This window comes from Physcomitrium patens, chromosome 18, assembly GCF_059467195.1.
Source record: "Physcomitrium patens ecotype Gransden chromosome 18, ASM5946719v1, whole genome shotgun sequence".
NCBI classification, from domain to species: domain Eukaryota; kingdom Viridiplantae; phylum Streptophyta; class Bryopsida; order Funariales; family Funariaceae; genus Physcomitrium; species Physcomitrium patens.
The window spans coordinates 4,005,896-4,021,419 of NC_143427.1; the positions used below are offsets into that span (position 1 = coordinate 4,005,896).

General features: G+C 29.7%; 1 protein-coding gene across 5 annotated transcripts; it reads left to right on the forward strand.

Annotated features, from left to right (window-relative positions):
- The first annotated feature begins 239 nt into the window (after positions 1-239).
- LOC112295531 (uncharacterized) lies at positions 240-9,961 on the forward strand. Of its 5 annotated transcripts, none has more exons than XM_073540821.2 (4): positions 240-532; positions 820-3,134; positions 3,352-4,422; positions 4,681-9,961. In XM_073540821.2, the coding sequence occupies exons 2-4, from the start codon at positions 1,410-1,412 to the stop codon at positions 7,552-7,554; spliced, it is 5,670 nt and encodes a 1,889-aa protein (XP_073396922.2). In that variant the 5' UTR covers positions 240-532; positions 820-1,409; the 3' UTR covers positions 7,555-9,961. The 5 variants fall into 5 exon arrangements, with proteins under 5 accessions (XP_073396922.2, XP_073396923.2, XP_073396924.2 ...); XM_073540822.2 differs by having other exon boundaries at positions 292-429; XM_073540823.2 differs by having other exon boundaries at positions 330-1,069; positions 1,434-3,134.
- Positions 9,962-15,524: the final 5,563 nt, after the last annotated feature.

Genomic DNA, 15,524 nt, shown 5'->3' on the forward strand with positions numbered 1-15,524 from the left:
ATCTGAAGCTAAGAAGAAGAAGAAAAAAAACTGCACTGAAAACGAGGACAAGATCCCCAGCATTTCAACCAAGATGTCACATAAAGATAGGAAATAAGGCTGTAGAGAAAATGCAACCAGACAATGTAGGTGTAATTGAACGATGATATTGTTGATTTATCGAAAATAAATATTAAATAGTAGTAAGTTGATCTAATATAAAAACAAAGCCCATCCACTGGAGGCATGTTCCACGGAACAGTCCTCCACGGGCACCAGCCCGGCCCAGTGGGACTTGCAGAGGGCCTTTGAGTCCGGAGGGGATTGCGCGTCTCCGCACTATTTAGGGTTTATCGATAGTGCAGGGGTTTGGTGGTGGCCGGCGCAGCTTGTGGCATTGCGGGGTGTTCAGAGGCGGAGGGAAATTTCTCTGTGGGATCTTTACGTCGGGTGAGAGAGATTCACCAATACGTGGCTTGGCACTGTCGGAGGTTGCGGAGTTTTGGTTCGTTGTACGGTTCACAGTGGTTGCTGCATCAGGGTATGCTTTAGGGTATGTATTAGGTTTCGAGGGGCTTGCATATTGCGTTGCGTGGCTTTCGGTGTTCCCACGCGTATCATGATTGTTGAGATACCTCACTTCTCCTTTCAATCTTCAGTGTGGGATAGCCATAAATCATTGATTTTGTGCCCCTGTAACCTGTATTAGTTTATTTCTCCTCTAGGTGTCCTGTCGGGTTGTAGTGTCAAGCCCCAGTGGTTTGAGGAGCAAGAGCGTTGTGTGGATGCTGATTTCGTGTCTGCACGACTGATCCGTTTCCTGTGCCGGAGAGGGTCCAGTCTGGCTTGAATGGATGTCACGAAGTGCTTTTTGGTGGAGAGCACTTGAGGCGCTCGAGGTTTTGCTGTAGTCTTCAACGCCTGGTGCATGTGTATTTGAGAAGCGGCGCTGAGCGAGTCGTGGTGGAACGTTTGCGGGCAATCTGAACGATGAGATGTGATTTTCTTCAAACCTGTTTGAGAAACGGCAATCTTACTTGTCATCCTTGCGTTGGCGGCAGATGGTTGAACTGCAATTTAACTTCTTTGGGTATCCTCTACGACAAAAGTTCTCTAGAGTGACTTGTGTACTTTGTTACATAGATATTTTAAATGTTTGAACTTTGCATCTTGTTGGTAGATTATTTCATTTTTGTTTAAAATTTTTAGGTAGATTTCTTTGAGTAATTTAAGGTTTTGATGTTTGACATAGGATTAGTAATTTTTAACATAGGTTGAAATGAGATTATTAAAATATGTACATAAATTAAGTGATGGTTTGGTTTTAGAAGTATAGATTCATTTTGTTGGATAAAAAAATGGTATGGTTTGTGGAACAATTTGTATAAAAGAGTTTGGGAAGATTTTTTGAAATTCTAAACACATCTAACATGTTTTCTACATGTGGTGAGAAGGTGAAATTGATTTTATTAGTTTACAAAATCAAGATGGGATATCTTTTGGAATTATTCAAGAAATTTATATATATGGTTTGGGGTTATTTACATGGGCTCTTCATGTCAAGATCTTCAAGCACCATGGAACAATATGAAAAAATGTCAAACATACAAGGTATTTGTGGAGATACTTGGGAAGGTTCTAAAGTCTACATTGGAGCATTCAAGGTTTTATTGAAGAAAAAGAACATGTTGAATAGAAATCAATGTACTAATTTGTGCAAGAAAATTGAAAATGTTACAAAGGTTTTTGACCACCTAATGACTTGTACCAATGATAAATTAGAGTTTGGACTTCTATTAAGTGAGTTATTTTTTATAATGAATAAATCTTACTTTTTAGTAAAGAAGTGTGGAAAACCAAATTGGTGTGAAGAAGCTATATTCCAATTCAATAACAAAGAGACTTTTAGAGAACTAATATTAGATTTAAAATGTTGTAGTGATATAGCAAGTAATTTTCTTTTAAAGCATTATCCTAACAAATTTGAAGACATTATATTTGCTACTTTTAATGTTGCTACATGTCAAGAAGTAGAAGTTGATGTTATATTTTTACATGAGCTGTTGATTCATGCAAGTAAAGAAGAAGATTTTGAACATCATGCATCAGTAAAGCACTTATTACAAAGGTACAAAGACTTGTACTACATAGAGATTGGAGAATTGGATGCTTTAAATTTTACAATAGATATGACAAGTCTTGAAATCATAGAATATGTGAAGGGAAAACCTGGAACTTTTGGAGAAGTTTATAAATCTAAGTGGTTGGGACTTTTGTGTGCAACTAAAAAAATTGATGTTGCATATGATAAGTTGTTCATTAAAGAAGTGAATATTCTAGCAAGTATAAGCCATCCAAATTTGATAACATATTATTTTGCAATGAAAGATAGTGTTAATGGAAGTGTTGAGTCTTTTGAAACAAAAGACAAAAAAGAATATTTGTATATTGGAATGGAATTGATGGAAAACAATTTGAGCAATATGTTAAAAGAAGAGAAAGAAGTATCTTATATTTTTCTCATTGACATCATGCATCAAATTGCAAAAGGAATGTGTTACTTGCATGACATGCACATTGCACATCGTGATCTTAAGCCTGAGAATATTTTGGTTAATATTGTGGAATCAAAGATTAAAAATAAGATTGTTCGACATGCTATTGTGAAAGTGATTGATTTTGGAATGTCCAAGATTGAAGTTGGAAGAAATTCAATAGCCACAGAGAATAATTATATTTATGGTACTCCTAAATATATGGCTCCAGAGGCACTAAAAAATAGATTTCAAACAATGGCAATGTGTCCTTTTGAGGCTGATGTTTACTCATTTGCGATGATATGTTCCAAGATTCTTTCAAAAAAAGATCCATTTTATGATGCTCTTGGCATGAAAGACATATTAGAAAGAATTGAAAAAGGTGAAAGACTAAAGCTACCTTCAAATTGTGATGACTTGATAGAGCTTATTAGAGAATGTTGGAGGTTGAATCCTTTGCATCGGCCAAAGTTTGCAACCATTTGTGAAAGACTGAACTTATTAAAATGTAAGTTTTTAGTTGGAATGAATGTGCCAAATGCACCATATTTTGGAGTATCAAAGAACAACTACCATCAAAATGAAGAATTGCAACAAATACTTTACCAATTGCCAAAGGTAAAACTCGTACAAAAATTTATTGAAAGTATGTAATGAATTTATTAGATTGCTTAAATTTTGTATTGGCACATACTCTTATATGCTTATAGTCAGGATTAGATACCTTTTCATGAGTATTAGTTGATAAAACTAGATTAGAATAAAAAATAAATATTATTATGATTATTATTACTAATATTCTTTTGTTAATATATGGTTGAATTTTTAATTGTAGGTTGATTTACTTGACGAAGATACATTTGGTAGAGAACAATATTTATCTCGAATAAAAAAAGAATGTGTGAATAAAATGAAGGTATTATGTCTTATTGGAATGGGTGGAATAGGCAAGACCACAATAGCAAAGGCTATGTTGGCTGATGTAAAAGACATATATGATGCATCATGCTTTGTTGAGTGCATTGAAAATGGAGTTGATTGCTTCACAACTTCTTGCAATATTTTAGAACAATTCAAAGTCAAATCAAAACCAAGGAATGTTGAAGAAGCTCAAAAAATGTTGAAATCATTCTTGATGAAGAACAAAACCATTTTTGTATTTGATAATGTGAAGAATCAAAGTCAAATTGAAGATGTTGTGCCTATGGATGACATATATGCTAGCAATGGTAGCACATTGGTTACAACCACTCGAGATTCAAAAACAATAGAGCATTATGGTAAAGAAGTTTGTATAATAAATATTGAAGAACTTAATGAAGAAACAAGTATGAAGTTATTTAACACTCATTCTTGTGGCCAAGAAAATTTGCCAAATGAATTAGTTGAAGTTGGAGAAAAGATTGTAAAAGCTTGCCATGGCCTACCATTGAGTCTAAAAGTTATGGGAGCATTTTTGAGAGAGAACAAGAGATTGAGATGTTGGGAGCGAGCTCTACAAAAATTGAAAAGGGGAAGAGAGTTGGATGGAGATGAAAACAATAGTAACTACAAGATTTGGAAGATACTAAGAGTAAGCTTTGACAATTTGAAAGATGAAGAGAAGAAAATGTTTATGGACATATGTTGTTTTTTTAGTAGTGATGTATATCCACAAGGCATGTCAAAAGGAAGAGCATTGCGAATGTGGGCCAATAGTCAAAAAAATATATTTGAACAAGATATGGAAGTTATATTGAATACATTGATTTACCAATCATTGGTAAAAATAGACAAAGATAAAATTATAAGAATACATGATCAACTACAAGACATGGGTAGAAATATTGTTGAGAAAGAAATGGAGTATAAATACACACGAATGTGGAACCTGAATGTAGATCTATTTTATGGATTTTCAAACAAGGTGATTTTATGTAACTATTATCCCAATTGCATGCTTAAAACTAATAATAGTATTAGAAAAGAATGAACAATTAAAAATTAGAGGTTTTTTTATTTGTATGTTATGTTATTTATATTATGTATTTTAGATGTATATTGATGTAAAGTTATTATGCATAAATATAAATCTTGTATTATAAATAGATTTGTATGTACATTAAATGTATCACTAATTCAGAAATTTTAATCTAATTATGTATTTAACTGTGTTGGTTTTTAGTTGGAGGGATTATTTTATAACAACGTAAACAACAACATTATAAGTAAAATAAGAAGTGATTCTTTTTCATCACTTCAATTTTTAAGTTGTACTATTGGTGATTTTGCACCTAATATCATTATAAGAATATTAAGCATATTTTTTGTGTTGATAAAACATTCTCTTAGTTTAAAATGTTTTCTATTAGATATGCCTAAAAAAAAAAAATTACCAAGAGAATCAACAAACAAAGCATTGCAAATGCTACATGACATAGATGTTTGGAAAAAATTAGAGAGTTTAAATATCTTACAATTGAGAAATTGTTCTTTTATAGAAATATTTCCAAATTCATTTTTTAGAATAGCTACATTATTAGAACTTGACTTAGAAGGATGCTCAAACTTAACTATGGTACCAAATGATTTGGAGTATATGACTTCTCTAAAGATACTTAATTTGAAAGATTGTAAACAATTACATTCATTACCAACATCAATAGGAAGTCTTCTCTATTTAAAAAACTTCAATATAAGTGGGTGCTCAAACTTGACATCATTGCCAAATGAATTGGGCAATCTCATATCTTTGACCTATTTTGATGTAAGTTGGTGCTCAAGCTTGACAACATTGCCAAATGAATTAGGCAACCTCAGATCTTTGATAACCTTTGATATAAGGATTTGCTCAAGCTTGACATCATTGCCAAATGAATTTGGCAACCTCACATCTTTGACTACCTTTATTATAAGAGGGTGCTCAAGCTTGACATCATTACCAAATGAATTAGGCAATCTCATATCTTTGACTTATTTTGATGTAAGTTGGTGCTCAAGCTTGACATCATTGCCAAATGAATTGGGCAACCTCACATCTTTGACTACCTTTATTATAAAAGGATGTTCAGGCTTGACATCATTGCCAAATGAATTAAGAAACCTCACATCTTTGACTACCTTTGATGTAAGTAGATGCTCAAGCTTGACATCATTGCCAAATGAATTAGGCAACCTCACATCTTTGACTACCTTTATTATAAGAGGGTGCTCAAGCTTGACATCATTGCCAAATGAATTGGGCAACCTTATATCTTTGACTAAATTTGATATAAGTGAATGCTCAAGGTTGACATCATTGCTAAATAAATTGGGCAACCTCACATCTTTGACTACATTTGATATAAGGGAATGCTCAAGGTTAACATCATTGCCAAATGAATTGGGCAATCTCACATCTTTGACTACATTTGATATATGTGAATGCTCAAAGTTGACATCATTGCCAAATGAATTGGGCAACCTCACATCTTTGACTACATTTGATATAAGTGAATGCTCAAGCTTGACATCATTGCCAAATGAATTGGGCAACCTCACATCTTTGACTACCTTTTTCATAAGGAGGTGCTCAAGCTTAACATCATTGCCAAATGAATTGGACAACCTCACATCTTTGACTACATTTGATATAAGTGAATGCTCAAGCTTGACATCATTGCCAAATGAATTGGGCAACCTCACATCTTTGACTACATTTGATATAAGTGAATGCTCAAGCTTGACATCATTGCCAAATGAATTAGGCAACCTCACATCTTTGACTATCTTTTTCATAAGGAGGTGCTCAAGCTTGACATCATTGCCAAATGAATTGGGCAACCTCACATCTTTGACTAAATTTGATATAAGTGAATGCTCAAGGTTGACGTCATTGTCAAATGAATTAGGCAACCTCACATCTTTGACTACCTTTTTCATAAGGAGGTGCTTAAGCTTGACATCATTGCCAAATGAATTAGGCAATCTCATATCTTTGACTTATTTTGATGTAAGTTGGTGCTCAAGCTTGATATCATTGCCAAATAAATTGAGCAACCTCACATCTTTGACTACCTTTATTGTAAAAGGGTGTTCAGGCTTGACATTATTACCAAATGAATTAGGCAACCTCACATCTTTGACTACCTTTGATATAAGTAGATGCTCAAGCTTGACATCATTGCCAAATGAATTAGGCAACCTCACATCTTTGACTACCTTTATTATAAGAGGGTGCTCAAGCTTGACATCATTGCCAAATGAATTGGGCAACCTCACATCTTTGACTAAATTTGATATAAGTGAATGTTCAAGGTTGACATCATTGCCAAATGAATTGGGCAACCTCACATCTTTGACTACCTTTTTCATAAGGAGGTGCTCAAGCTTAACATCATTGCCAAATGAATTGGCCAACCTCACATCTTTGACTATCTTTGATATAAGTAGGTACTCAAGCTTGACATCATTGCCACATGAATTCGGCAACCTCACATCTTTGACTACCTTGTGTATGTGGGGGTGCTTAAGCTTGACATCATTGCGAAATGAATTAGGCAATCTCATATCTTTGACTTATTTTGATGCAAGTTGGTGCTCAAGCTTGACATCATTGCCAAATGAATTGGGCAACCTCACATCTTTGACTACCTTTATTATAAAAGGGTGTTCAAGGTTGACATCATTGGCAAATGAATTAAGCAACCTCACATCTTTGACTACCTTTGATGTAAGTAGATGCTCAAGCTTGACATCATTGCCAAATGAATTAGGCAACCTCACATCTTTGACTACGTTTATTATAAGAGGGTGTTCAAGCTTGACATCATTGCCAAATGAATTGGGCAACCTCACATCTTTGACTAAATTTGATATAAGTGAATGCTCAAGGTTGACATCATTGCCAAATGAATTGGGCAACCTCACATCTTTGACTACCTTTTTCATAAGGAGATGCTCAAGCTTAACATCATTGCCAAATGAATTGGGCAACCTCACATCTTTGACTACATTTGATATATGTGAATGCACAAGGTTGACATCATTGCCAAATAAATTCGGCAACCTCAAATCTTAGACTACATTTGATATAAGTGGGTGCTCAAACTTGACATCATTGCCAAATGAATTGGACAACTTCACATCTTTGACTACATTTATTATAAGGAAGTGCTCAAGTTTGCTATCATTGCTAAATGAATTCGGCAATCTGACATCTTTGATACCATTACTATAAGTGGGGGCTCAAGCGTGATATCATTACCAAATGAATTGGGCAACTTTATAACTTAGACTACATTTGATATATGTGGGTGCTCAAACTTGACATCATTGCCAAATGAATTGGGCAACCTTACATCTTTGACTAAATTTGATATAAGTGAATACTCAAGCTTGACATCATTGCCAAATGAATTGGGCAACCCCACATCTTTGACTACCTTTATCATAAAGAGGTGCTCAAGCTTGACATCATTGCCAAATGAATTAGGCATACTCACATCTTTGACTAAATTTGATATAAATGAATGCTCAAGCTTGATATCATTGCCAAATGAATTAAGCAACTTCACATCTTTGACTACATTTGATATAAGTGAATGCTCAAGCTTGACATCATTGTCAAATAAATTGGGCAATCTCATATCTTTGACTTATTTTGATGTAAGTTGGTGCTCAAGCTTGACATCATTGCCAAATGAATCAGGCAACCTCACATCTTCGACTAAATTTGATATAAATGAAAGTTCAAGCTTGATATCATTACCAAATGAATTAGGCAATCTCATGTCTTTGACTTATTTTAATGTAAGTTGGTGCTCAAGCTTGACATCATTGCCAAATGAATTGGGCATCCTCACATCTTTGACTACCTTGAATATGAGGAAGTGTTCAAGCTTGACATCATTGCCAAATTAATTGGACAACCTCACATCTTTGACTACCTTGAATATGAGGAAGTACTCAAGCTTGATATTATTGCCAAATGAATTAAGCAACCTTACATCTTTGACTAAATTTGATATAAGTGGGTGCTTAAACTTGACATCATTACCAAATGAATTAGGCAATCTCACATCTTTAACTAAATTTGAAATAAGTGAATGTACAAGCTTGACATTATTTTCAAATGAGTTAGGCAACTTCACATCTTTGGCTTAATTTGATATAAGTAGATGTTCAATCTTGACATCATTGCCAAATGAATTAGGCAACCTTATATCTTTGACTATCTTGAATATGTGTATTTTTTGTCTTGATTATAAGCATACTGGAGATTTGGAACAACTCTTAGTTAAATGGTCTAAATATCCTTGATGTCAGTAGGATGTCAATATGGTCAACAAAAGATATGCCGGGCCTAAGGAAAGTTGGTCAAAAGAATAGAACAATTGGTGCTACAACTCTTAATAAGTACAATAGCAGATTTCATAAGTATCATTCTTTCTTGTCTTTTCTTCATGTTGTCATTATCTATGTCACTTTGCTTTGTGATAAGTCTTTTCAAGTTTTTCTTGATGTACTTTGTATTTACTTACCTACTTGATATTAGATAAACACAAGCTAAATTGTGACTAAACGGGTTGATAGTTTTTATTTAGTTTAATCTAAAATTTTAATGAATGTCATCTCAATTTTGTTTCTACTTATTATATTAAAAAGAGAATCATACACATATCTAAGATTTAGAAGATAGTGTTAATGACAATTCTAAGCAATTTAGAAGTTAATATTAAGACACAACTTTTTTTTGTGTATAGTATTTTGATAGTGCATGTGTATGGCATAGATCTGGAATCTAGAGTTGTTTTAAGGAAATCACTCCATTTAATTGAACTCACTAGAAGTGAACAAGTAGATCGGTCTAAAGCTACAAGTGATAGATTGAAGGAAGTTCAATATATCAACAAATCTCTCTCAATCCTAAGTAATATTACAGTTGCAATGGTACAAAAGAGTAGTCATATGTTTTACACGAATAACAAGCTTCTACAACTTCTAGAAGATTCATTAGGTATTGGAAGATAGAGATGTTAATGATTAGTCCACACATTGATTTTGGATACTTTTTATTATTATTTATTATATATAACAACATTAGTTCTAGTCCTTTGATATGGTGGTTATTCCATGGTTATTATAATAATTATTTAGTAGTGTGTGATTGTTTTTTGTTCATCATTCTTATATACGTAGTTAAGCAAATATATTGATGTTTGTATACAAAAGTCCAAGTGTGGATTCCTTTGGAGAGATTGGTAGCACATTAAAATTTGCTAAAAGAGTTTTAACAGTGGAGCTTGGAGCTATCTATAGTAATAAAGAAAGTAGAGAAATTTAAAATCTTTGGGTGTAGGTATAGTTTGGAGCCTTTATTCTTGGAGATGTATTTTTGGCACTTTATTCTTTTAGATATGTGTTCTCATTTGTTGGAAGTGTTACATGTAACTTTATAATTTTTTAATAGTACATTCTTCTTTTCACTTATTGAAGAGCATATCTAATGTATGACAATGTATCTTTTTTACTAACATCTTGCAAGATTTTTCTAAGATATCTATTTGCATCTATTTGATAATAATATTATCTAATCCTTATCTTGTAAGGATTAATAAAGATATATTTAATTTGACTAATTATAATTATCAATCTTTAATCCTTTTAAGTTCTACTTGATCGTCAAGGTCGCTCTATTTAAAGAAGTTATTGCAAAAAAAGATTCTAAAATTAAATAACTTCAATCTTTTAAAGAATGATATAAGAGATGTAAAAGTGGTGTCGACATGGAGAAGATAAGGTTTAGGTTACTAAAATCATTTGCTTGTATCCATGTAAGCATTGATATATCTATTGCTCTTAAATTATAGATGACGTAGAATAAAAATAAAAGTAGAACTATGGAAGTATGTTAAATTTTGTAGAGAAATTTTTAATAAAAAACTTAAAGAACTAATATAAGTAGAGGATATTACTAAAGACTTAAAAAATGTAATAGAGCTAAGTTACAAATTTTTAAATTGAAGGTGATAAAAACTAAGCTTTGATATTTCTCTTATTAAGTACTTGAGTTCAAAATCAATTTTAGGTTAGTTTATTATTTACCAAGTTTTTCTTCACTATTACATAGAATCGGCACCCAATCTTTAGATTAATTTCTTTTGAATTGATATTCTGAAATTTTTGTACCACTCACCTACCTTTTGTACTCTCGATCCATTATGTGTAAGTTACATAGTCAACCAAAGTCCCCTTTTTATGAAAGTACTAGATTTTGCCATAATTTTGAAGATCCAATAGAGCTATTATTGTTGTCTTCAATATGCTCTCCAATGAGTTCTCTTATAGACGAAGGCCTAGGCTTATTTGATGTTATCAAAGATGGAGTGAACACTATAAATGAAAAGCTTAAATTCATAAACATCAGTAGAATGGCTTTGGAACTAGAATTGGTAGTTGGACTTCTTTATTTTTTGGTGCAAGAGACATTGATAATGGGCAGCTGAAAGCTTCAAAAGGAAGTCAACACCTTGAAGTAATTCTAACAAACAACTCTGACTCAAGTTTGTCTTGTTTAGAAAAAGAAGTATTGGCTAGAGAATTATTAGATGGATCTCAACAAACACATGATAAATTGCCAAAGATTAGACTTATATTAAAAGTTATAGAAAGTATATAATGAATTTATTAGATTGATTATATTTTATATTGGCACACATTCTTTTATGCTATTATGATGGTTAGATGCCTTTTCATGAGTGCAAGTTAGTAAAATTAGATTAGAATGTAATATAAGTATTATTATTATTATTCTTTTATTAATTTATAATTAAATTTCTAATTATAGGTTAATTTATATAATGAAAAAATATTTGGTAGAGTACAATGCTTATTTCAAATAAAAAAAAAATGTACAAATAAAGTGAAGGCATTGTGTCTTGTCGAAACAAGTGGAATAGGCAAGACCACAATAGCAAAGGCTATATTAGCTAATGTAAAAGATATATATAATGCATCATGCTTTGTTGAGTGCATTGAAAATATTATTAATTGCTTTACAACCTCTTGTAATATGTAATGCTTTATCAATGGCAATACATTGAGATTTAAAAGCAATAAAGCATTGTGGTGAAGAAATTTATAAAATAAATATTCAAGAATTTGATGAAGAAACAAGTATGAAGTTATTTATTATTCATTCTTGCAGCCAAGAAAATTTGCCCAATAAACTTATTGAAGTTGACAAAAATATTATAAGACTCTACAATGGTCTATTATTAAGTCTAAAAGTTATAAAAGTATTTTTGAAAAAAAACAAGAAATTGAGATGTTGGGAGCAAGCTCTACAAAAGTTGAAAACAAGAAGAGGGTTGGATGGAGATGAAAACAATAATAACTACATGATTTGAAAAATACAAAGAGTAAGCTTTGACAATTTAAAAGTTGAAGAGAAGAAAATATTTTTGGACTTTTTTTTTACTTTTTTTTTTTTTTTTTTTTTTTTTAAATGATATGTATCTACAAAGCATGTCTAAAGAAAGAACATTGCAAATGTGGATCAATAGTCAAAAAACATATTTAAACAAGATGTAAAAGTTATATTAGATATATTAATTTATCAATCATTGGTAAAAATAGACAAAGATAGAATTATAAGAATACATAATCAGCTATAAGACATGGATAGAAACATAGTTGAGAAGGAAATGGAGTATAACTACATATGAGTGTAGAACTTGAATGTAGATTTATTTCATAGATTATCAAATAAGATAATTTTACATAACTATTATTCAAATGGCATATATAAAATTAATAATAGTATTAAAAAAGAACCATTAATTAAAAGTTGGAGATTTTTTATTTTTATATTATATATTTTATATTATATTTTTTAGATATATATTTTTTTCATCACTTCAATTTTTAAGTTGTAATTTTGGTGATTTTGCATCAAATATTATTATAAAGATACTAAGTATATTTTTTGTATTAGTAAAGCATTTTCATAGTTTAAAATATTCTTTTTACTAGTCATGCTATATAGAAATTATTTATCAAAAGAATTAACAAATATAGCATTGCAAATGCTACATGACAAAGGTGTTTGAAAAAAAAAAAAATTAAGTTTAAGTGTCTTGTAATTGAAAAAATATTCTTTTATTAAAAAATTTCTAAATTCATTCTTTAAAATTGCTACATTATTAGAATTAGACTTAGAAAGATACTCAAACTTAATCATACTACTAAATGAAATAAAGTATATGACTTCTTTGAAGGTATTTAATCTAAGATATTGTATACAATTAAATACATTACTAATATCTAAAAGAAGTCTTCTTATTTTAACTACATTTGATATGAGTTGGTACTCAAGCTTGATATCAATGCCAAATGAATTGGCCAACCTCACATCTTTGACTACCTTATAAATAAAAAGGTGTTCAAGTTTGACATCATTGCCAAATAAATTAAACAATCTCACATCTTTGACTATTTTTTGTATGAGAAATTGTTCAAGCTTGATATCATTACCAAATGAATTGAGCAACTTCAAAACTTTGACTTTTTTTGATTAAAATCAATACTTAAGCTAACATTATTTCTAAATAAATTCAAAAAGTTATATATTTGACTACCTTACAAATGAGAAGGTATTTAAGTTTGACATCATTGCTTAATGAATTGGACAACCTCACAACTTTGACTTTTTTATATTTAAGATAAGACTTAAGCTTGACATCATTGCCAAATGAATTAAAAAAGCTTACATTTTCGACTACTTTATAAATGAGAAGGTACTCAAGCTTGACATCATTGCCTAATAAATTAAGCAACTTCACATCTTTAACTACTTTGATATAAATGAAGGTTCAAGTTTGACATCTTTGCCAAATGAATTAGGTAACCTCACATCTTTGACTACTTTTATTATGAAGAGGTATTCAAAGTTAACATCATTGCTAAATGAATTTAAAAAGCTTGCATCTTTAACTTCTTTGCATATGGATTAGTGTCTTGGCTTGAGTTGTACTGTCACATGGTTTCTTGAGTTGTAGAACAACTGCTAATTTGAAATCTATACTTTATTGTTGTTGAAGCAAGTACCAACGTCACTAAAGTATTCTACAAAGATTATTGTACTTTACCTAATTTATCCAAAAAATAGGCAATTGTGTCAATTGAATTGAACCAAGGAATGTTTTGGTAAGAGTGTGGTAAATTGGATGGATTGTAGCAAAAAGATATGTATATGAGATTAGTTTTTGCAAAGTTGAGTGGCTATTATTTTGAAGTGTTTTGTTTTTTATTTTTATTTATTATATTAAGTTGTTATATTGATAGTAAATTAAAAATTTATTGTATTGATTATGAAATGAAAGCTTGTTGTATTAAAAGAAAATGGACTTAGTTTTCAAGTAGAAGTTAGATAAGAGTAAAGTATAATTAAATATTTTTATAAAATAGAAATTTTTATACTAGATTGAAAATCTTTATTTATAATATTTAAAACATTCATTATTTTTATTGTATAAGCCATTTAAAATCATATTTTAATATATTTTATAATATATTTAATAATATCTATATTTATATATATATATTAATAAAATATAAAGTAATTTAATATATTATATTGATTTTTTGATTAAAATAAAGAATTTTAATATTTTATTTTAAATATATTTAATATTAGGTTATATAATTATTTATAATTTATACATTATTAGTTTTAGAATACTTAATTGGTTGTAATGCAATTCTTTGTTGTAGAAGCATTTGTATTTTTTGATAGGAGAATGTGTTTTTATTTTGATGGTTGAATTATGTATAGAAATAAATATAAATATAGATGTAGAAAGAATTTTAAATTGCTGTAGAAAGTGATCATTTTATTATCTATATTGTTCATATTTTTTTATATTTATAATTAATTAAAAATTATGAAATTTTAATAATGAATCAATATGATGAATATTATTAAGTCTAATAAATGTACATATTTTTGTTTTATTTAGTATATGTATTATATGAAATATATAAGTTTAAATTTAATATGAAAGAAATATGTAGAAATATATGTGAAATTGAATAAAATAGAAAAATAAATTCTATTTATAATATGATTGATAAAACATTGAAATTGAAAAGAATATAGGATAGTTAAAAGTTATTCTTATGAAAATTTGCAACAATAACTTTTATTTTAGTTGATTAATTATAAAATTGATGTTGCATATAATAAGTTCCTACATTTTATTTTCAAACTTTTTTGTAGCCAATGGCATGGATTTCCTCTAGGAAATATATATATATATATATATATATATATATAGGAATTTTAAATAGACTAAGGTTTTTATTAAATCAATCTACTTATGATAAAGAATATGGTAATTATGATGAATGTATTTGATTTTCATTGGTTTTGGATCTAATAGTAGAGAAATAGATATAGAAGACATTTTTTTTTTTTTTTTCTTGATTGGAGGGTGAATTTAATAAAAGCCTATGTGTATTTGACATATATATATATATATATATATATATATATATATTTTCTAAACAATTTGTTTTGCTAAAGAAGTGGGTTTAAAAACTTGGATTGATTAATAAATTACTATAGTTTTCAATTCAAAACCATAATTTGATTTGATAGATTAATGTAAAAAAAATTTAAAAATGTTACAAAAGCTATTTCATAAAATAAAAAATATGATGTTGATAGACTTTGATTGACCACATATAATACTTAGTTTCATATATATCCAATCTTCATACTATGCTTAGTCTACATACTATATTTGATTCTTATATATTCCAAATTTCTCTAATTGATTAATGATGCTAAATTGATGCCTTCAAAAGGATGGAAAAATGATGTTCAAGAAAATGCTTTCTAACATTGCAATTCATACTAGGATTTTTATACCAAATTGTATTTTTTCTTCTAAAACTTTTTTTTCTTTATCTAGAATCTCTTTAAATTAATCTTCACCTAATAATTAAGATTTTGGCACTCTAAGTACGCCTTTTGTTTTAAAACTA

Bases quoted from the DNA above. Each gene is read 5' to 3' on its own strand.
- LOC112295531 (XM_073540821.2), top strand. From the start codon at position 1,410: ATGTTTTCTACATGTGGTGAGAAGGTGAAATTGATTTTATTAGTTTAC. The intron at 3,135-3,351 runs GTAAAACTCGTA...TTTTAATTGTAG, and splicing joins TACTTTACCAATTGCCAAAG to GTTGATTTACTTGACGAAGA. The intron at 4,423-4,680 runs GTGATTTTATGT...GTTGGTTTTTAG, and splicing joins TTTATGGATTTTCAAACAAG to TTGGAGGGATTATTTTATAA.